Genomic DNA, 6,000 nt, shown 5'->3' with positions numbered 1-6,000 from the left:
TCTGTGTCTTTCTGTGTGTGTTCAGCCCGTGTCTGAGCGCATGCGTGCGTGTGCGTGTTTCTGCTCTCCGTTTAACCTCCGAGCAGCGACTCAACACGGCCGCTCTCTCTCTCTCTCTCTCTCTCTCTCTCTCTCTCTCTCTCTCTCTCTCGCCCCCTGCTGCCTCCTCTTCCTCCCCCTCCCTCCCTCCCTCCTCCTCCTCCTCCCTCCTCTTCCTACCTGATCCGCTCCGACGCTATGCGTATGACCGCGTCTCTCTCTGCAAGGCGAGCACCACCGGAGAGACCCGCACGCCGCCGCCGCCGCTGACCGCCGGCCGCCGAGCGACCCAGGCCGGGCAACAGGAGCGGGAGACGCCGCCACTGACTGACCTCCGGCGGAGGAGAAGGAGGAGGAAATCGGCCGGGCGAAGGTAAATAATGTCCATGTTTCACCGACACATGAGGGTTTATCTGTGCAGGGGGAAGGTGGCCGTCCAGGTCTCTGGCAGACGCCTTCGCGTCGGTGACAGCTGAGGCGACCGAGCGCGTTCGACGACCGTGCAGGAGTCCAATTGATTATTGAATATTGATATTTATTTTTGCGCGTCCGCCGAGAGCCGGTAAAACGGCGATATGGACGGAATGAATGATCGAGCTGGCGGAGGCGCACGGCAGCCTGTTGTGCGTCCGTTTTCCGCTCTGCTAAATCAGCCTTTCAGACCTGGAAGCCACATAAATATAATTGAACAGGCACAGTGTTTGTACCGGAGTCTGTTTTTCACATTGATGGGCTCAAGTTTGGTGTGTGTCCCCCCCCCCCCTCCCCACCGCCCCCCGGGGGGCTGGGGGTGGGGGGGGGGCAGTGAAGTGAGATGCAGACAGGTTTAGGAATAACGTGGCCACATCGTAATCAAGGAAACACACACACACACACACTCTCACTTCATCTGGTTGCCTTTTAAAAACCTGCTCCCAGATCTGGTGTAGTTGCAGGACAAGCTGTATCATGCAGAGCTGCCTTCCTGTAATGAGCCCTATTATCAGCTTCATCATCACTGCTGTTGTGCACTTGTTTGCCCTTATCATCATCATCATCACCGTCATCATCATCATCATCATAGTTTGACTGTGGGTTTGCCACTTGCCCTAAAGGGCTGCCATGCATCACCATAGCTCTGTTTGAAAACACAGGGCTAAACTGTTAACCTCAAAGTCTTTTGCCACAAATGCAGGAAGGAGTAAAGAAGAAGCGAGAACGACAGGCGGCAGTTGTTGTCTCTTTAGCTCTTTAACTGACAAGGAGGTGGAAAAACTAGTGAGAGTTGGGGAAAGACAGTTGTTCATATGCGCTGAACTTCCAGCGAGGGAGCTGCCAATCCCTCCTAAAAAAAAAAAAAAATTTAAAAAATAATAATAAAAACTCCAGTGAGCTTTTCTCTCTTAATCAATAATTCATTCCTCCATCTTTTCCAGAGCTGGCCCTGGATAGAGGGATTGGAAAAAGAGGACGAGTGCAGCGTCCCGAAGCCTGCCGTCCCGTTCGTCATCCTCTCCTCTCTTCCTCTGCTTAGCCAAGCATTCACGTCTCGCCAGACTCCACTCCCCCCCCCTTCTCTTCTTCCTCTCCTCTTTTATTCAGAACTCCTCCTCCCACTCTGCCACTGGCAAACTTTTCATCCACCTCTACATCTTCAACACCCGTGTCTTCTCACTCTCTCTCTCTCTCTCTCTCTCTCCCTTTTGCCATATTCTTCCCTCTCTTTTCCGTCACCTTTGACTCGTCATGGCGTCCAAACTGAACCCCAACGTCCTGTATGTGGCGGAGCCGGGCGAGTCGCTGGGATCGCCCCAGGCAGACTCTGAGAGGACTCACATTGTAAGTACTGTCCAGTCCAGAGAAAGTTTTGCTTTCTTTGTCCGGATGAAGCAATGGTTTCACTTTGACATCAGGGAGTGAAGGCCGTCAGTTATGAGATGCCAGTTACTCCTCACCCACCTCCAGGTTTTTTTTTTTCACTATCTTTCCTTTACACTTCTATAAAACTTGCATGTTAATTGCACAACTTAAACCTCTTTCCACGTCGTAATTTGACCGGCAGACAATTCAAAGATTCTTTAGATGTTACACATTTCTAATTTAGTACCTTTCTTAAATGCGAGTTGGGGAGATAACGCGTCGTGGCAACACAGATGATCTTAATCTTAAACCTGTATACCTTTGTGAAAGTCAGTTAAGAGTTTTTGACCTCAGGTCTACAGCTGTGCAAGACCGGTTTTTCAATCCCACACGTGCCTGTTCCCGTAGAGATGATAGAAACTCTACTCATCCTGGAGAGGAAATGAGACCCACATAGCCCTTATGGATTATGAAATACAAGTTCAGTTACTCAGCTGCAACGATCATCTGTAGAACCGTCTTTAAAATGCCTTTGGATAATAATAAAAAAATGTAATTAGAAATAGATCTTCACTCTATTACTGGCTTAAGCGCTTGGATCTTCACACAGGAAGTGATGAATGAAAACATAACCCTGTGCTCATACTGTGCCCATCAGAATGAATAAGTCAAGAGTTCATTTCCAACAAGAGAGACTCAGTAAGTGTGTGAAAAATCACACCGGTGGAGAAAATCTGATGGTCACAATTTATGTTTGTGCATTTTGGTTTTTCCATCCAACTTGATTTGCTGTGGTTTCAAAAGTGCAGAAAGTGCCTAAAAAGTTGAATCCAGGCATTCAAACTTCTCTTTACCCTTAATTTGAAGGATTACTGGGATACACTAGAAAAAAATGTCTCTGAAATAATCAATGGAGAAGTCTGAAGCAGGGCACAGAGGTCAAGTTCTCAGTATTTTTACACGGGGTCCTGACGAGCAGTTTACATTTTTACAAGATTAATTGAAGATTTTTCATAAGGTCCAGGTCTCGGTGAAGGTTTTGTGAGGTGGAGGGTAGGACTTCAGCTAATGTCCATCACAAAGCCCACCCTGCAGACACACAGCTGTCTGGCTGTTGTGATGTCTGGTAACCCTAATGTCTGCAGTAATTTCCAACTAAAACTTAACGTCTGTCCAACGTCTTTCTGATGTTAAATTTATGTCTGGTTCCTGCAGTAGCTAAAAACCCAAAGGTCTTCAGTTTATCATTCAGGACGGTTACGAAAACCAAAAAATATTCACATTTGAGAAGCTGAATGTGTAAATAAAATATTTGAATTATTAGCTTATAATTTATTTTTTTTTTCTGTGTTGATTGATTAAACAAATTATCGTTGCAGCTTTAGTCAAGGTTCTAGATGAACTGATGACCTTACTGATTCTTGTAGAAATTCAAATCTCACTGAACGCCTGCTTTTTAAAAGTAATTTGTTATTCCTGCATGAGAGAGGACGAACGCCATGTTTGACAGTCAGATCTTTAAGTTTTGCTCCTTTTTTCTGTCCGTTCAGTGTCAATTCAGCCCAACTTGTTGGCTTCCGATCTCATGAAACAACCAACGTTATGTGGGGCATTGTGAACCAACAGGAAACTGTGGCATCAGATCTGTAAATAGATGCAACTGAAGCTTTTCACACTTTGAGTGTGGTCAGAATTGCATCCAATGTTAACGTGAAGACAATACGAGTGACAAGAAAAGATATTTCTTCTAAAATAGCAGACAGAGTGAAACTCACCAGTCAATGGCTGAACTTTTCCACTACCTACTTAGTAGAGGGACTTTTGGTCACTGAGCCGTGAAGACCTAAAAATTCAGTTAATTTGCACTGTCATGTTGAACATTGCTAATATCTCATCTTTGCCTGACAAAAAAAAAAAAAAAAAAAAAAATTATAATTCTTCCTCTTTTTTCTCTGTTCTCAGGCTGGAGAAGCCGGAGAAGAGTCATCAGACAGCGACGGAGAACAAGAGGAAACGTCACACAAACTGATTCGCAAAGTGTCGACCTCGGGACAAATAAGAGCCAAGGTAGGAAAAGACGTGAGAGTGAAAAGAGAGTATGTGTGTGCGGAGGAGGGATCGTGGCCTCTGCTGTGTTTTATCCATTAATACGCGTTCCCAGTGGTCAGAGAGACTCTGGAATATTACTGTACATTGACAGGAAAAGTCAGGAAACTGGATAAAAATCTCTGGGACGTTGTCAGGTGATATCAGATCATTTTACTTTACAACCATCATGTTTTGCAGAGAGTGCATTTCTTGCTGTTTTTCTACATTTTTTGAAACGCTGTACCCCTTTGAGAGCTTTTTTTAAACTTTATGCATAATAAAACAAGCGTCTCCAAGGTAAAAAGCCATATTGGTGAACCAGGGAGGGATAAAATTTTTAGGTTCATGGAAGTGCTCTTGACTAAGTTAGGGAAAGTCATGGAAAAGTTATGGAATTTTTCATCAGGGCCACTCTGGGAACCCTGATTAAACATGCTGGCTGCTCATTTATTCAAGGATTGATACAAAATTTAAACATCTCACCAAAGAATGGACGTGTCTGTGGGTTTGAAGCCATTTGAAGGACACCTGCTTTTATCTACAGCTGCACGCATGACTGTCTCACTGTTTTCAAGGGGACTGAACTCCTGACTTGTTAACTGCATCAATCGACCCACTGAAGGGTCTGTTCACTTTATCTGTGTCTTTTATCTGTTCGATCATCTCTGCCTCTCTCTGGTGTAACTTCATCGTCGCTTTAATCAAACCTTTGCTCTTATCTGCACCCCGTCTGAGTCTGCTGAGGTCAGCTGACTTCCTGGTTCACTTCCTGCCCGCGTCATTTCTCTCTCTTACAGTCGCTGTGATGTTCAGATCTTTGACAGCCAATCGGCCCTAATCACACAGTAATAGCTTCCTCATATTGACCTTGGGACTGTGTCTTACTGTAACATATGGTTTGATATTAGCCCCTTACTGGAAAATACTCAAACACACTCACCCACACACACACACATAAATCTGCCTCATTAGTTATCGATGAGCTAATAGCCACAATGAGAAATGCACTATTTGAAATGCAAACACGCAGATGACACCAACCCAAATTATTATAATGCATGTGTGGGTTTTGAAATCCATTACCTCCTTTGGCCATCAGCTGTAAATCACCCTCAGATCAATAGGAGACACGGGATACCTGGCAACACATGTTGCCATGGCGATGACATCCCATAATGCTGCATTTGTTCCTGGAGCAGATAATGATATTGGATATCAGTGTGGTATTGATCGGGTAATGTCATCGGACGTGGCTGTAATGTTCTGTGTTGAGGTCTGATGTGCGCGCCCATATAAGGGCAGGAGAAAACTACAGGAGGTTGCCATGGTTCCAGGTTCAGAGAATTACAGGTGAAAGCCATGACTACATAGTAATATTTTTACCTTATTTAGTCTCGTTAATATTGCCTGTACTTTTTATATATGTTTTTACATGTATTTTATATTTATTTAATGTAGTTATCTAGTAGAAACTTAATTATTTTAAAGTAGTGATTAAATTTTTTAAAATTAATTAAAAAAGATTCCATTTCATGATATGGTATCATATTGAAGAAAATATAAAACAGACAAATAAAGCAGATTTAATATAGTGTAAAGCATTTTGAAAATTGTAGATAAAGTTTAATTGTGTATAAGCTTTTTGAATTTATTCTTATTATTTCTATTATATTAAAGTGTGTGGTATCGTGAGAGACAAGTGCGAAAAAGAATTAAACATAATCATCATCATGTTTACAATAAGATAATACACATTTGAAATACATAGTGGCATCTTCAATAGAAAGTTGAAGACTGTTTATATAATAGATGCAATGATAAGTCAATTTTAAACCATTCGTTGAGTTAAAGAAAATTTACAGCCAACTATTTTGATAATGAATTATCAATTATTTATCAAGATTTTAAAAAATCACAAAATTTTGATGGTTTCATGTCGTTAAATGTTGTTGTTGTTTGACCGTTGGACAAATAAAATCTGAAACTTAAAAATGTTAGTTACAGTAAAAAAAAACAAAAAACAAAATTAAGACT

At 42.5% G+C, this 6,000-nt stretch overlaps 1 protein-coding gene across 4 annotated transcripts in view; it reads left to right on the top strand.

The window, feature by feature from the left end:
• Positions 1-210: 210 nt before the first annotated feature.
• The window catches only part of LOC139606765 (diacylglycerol kinase delta), a 67,033-nt gene continuing 61,243 nt past the window's right edge, over positions 211-6,000 (top strand). For 2 of the 4 annotated variants that reach the window (XM_071459097.1, XM_071459096.1), the window contains exons 1-3: positions 211-412; positions 1,455-1,857; positions 3,841-3,945. In XM_071459097.1, the coding sequence (XP_071315198.1) occupies positions 1,765-1,857; positions 3,841-3,945 (198 nt within the window). In that variant the 5' untranslated portion in view covers positions 211-412; positions 1,455-1,764. The remainder of the gene's footprint in view (positions 413-1,454; positions 1,858-3,840; positions 3,946-6,000) is intronic. The other 2 variants (XM_071459100.1, XM_071459098.1) reach the window with 1 other exon arrangement.

The sequence above is a fragment of the Trachinotus anak genome, unplaced genomic scaffold (genome assembly GCF_046630095.1).
Source record: "Trachinotus anak isolate AG129_WGS33_773 ecotype Australia unplaced genomic scaffold, CSIRO_AGI_Tana_v1 ptg000023l, whole genome shotgun sequence".
In the NCBI taxonomy this organism is placed as follows: domain Eukaryota; kingdom Metazoa; phylum Chordata; class Actinopteri; order Carangiformes; family Carangidae; genus Trachinotus; species Trachinotus anak.
The sequence above is the reverse complement of the archived record's forward strand: the minus strand, read 5'-3'. Positions and strand labels throughout refer to the sequence as shown.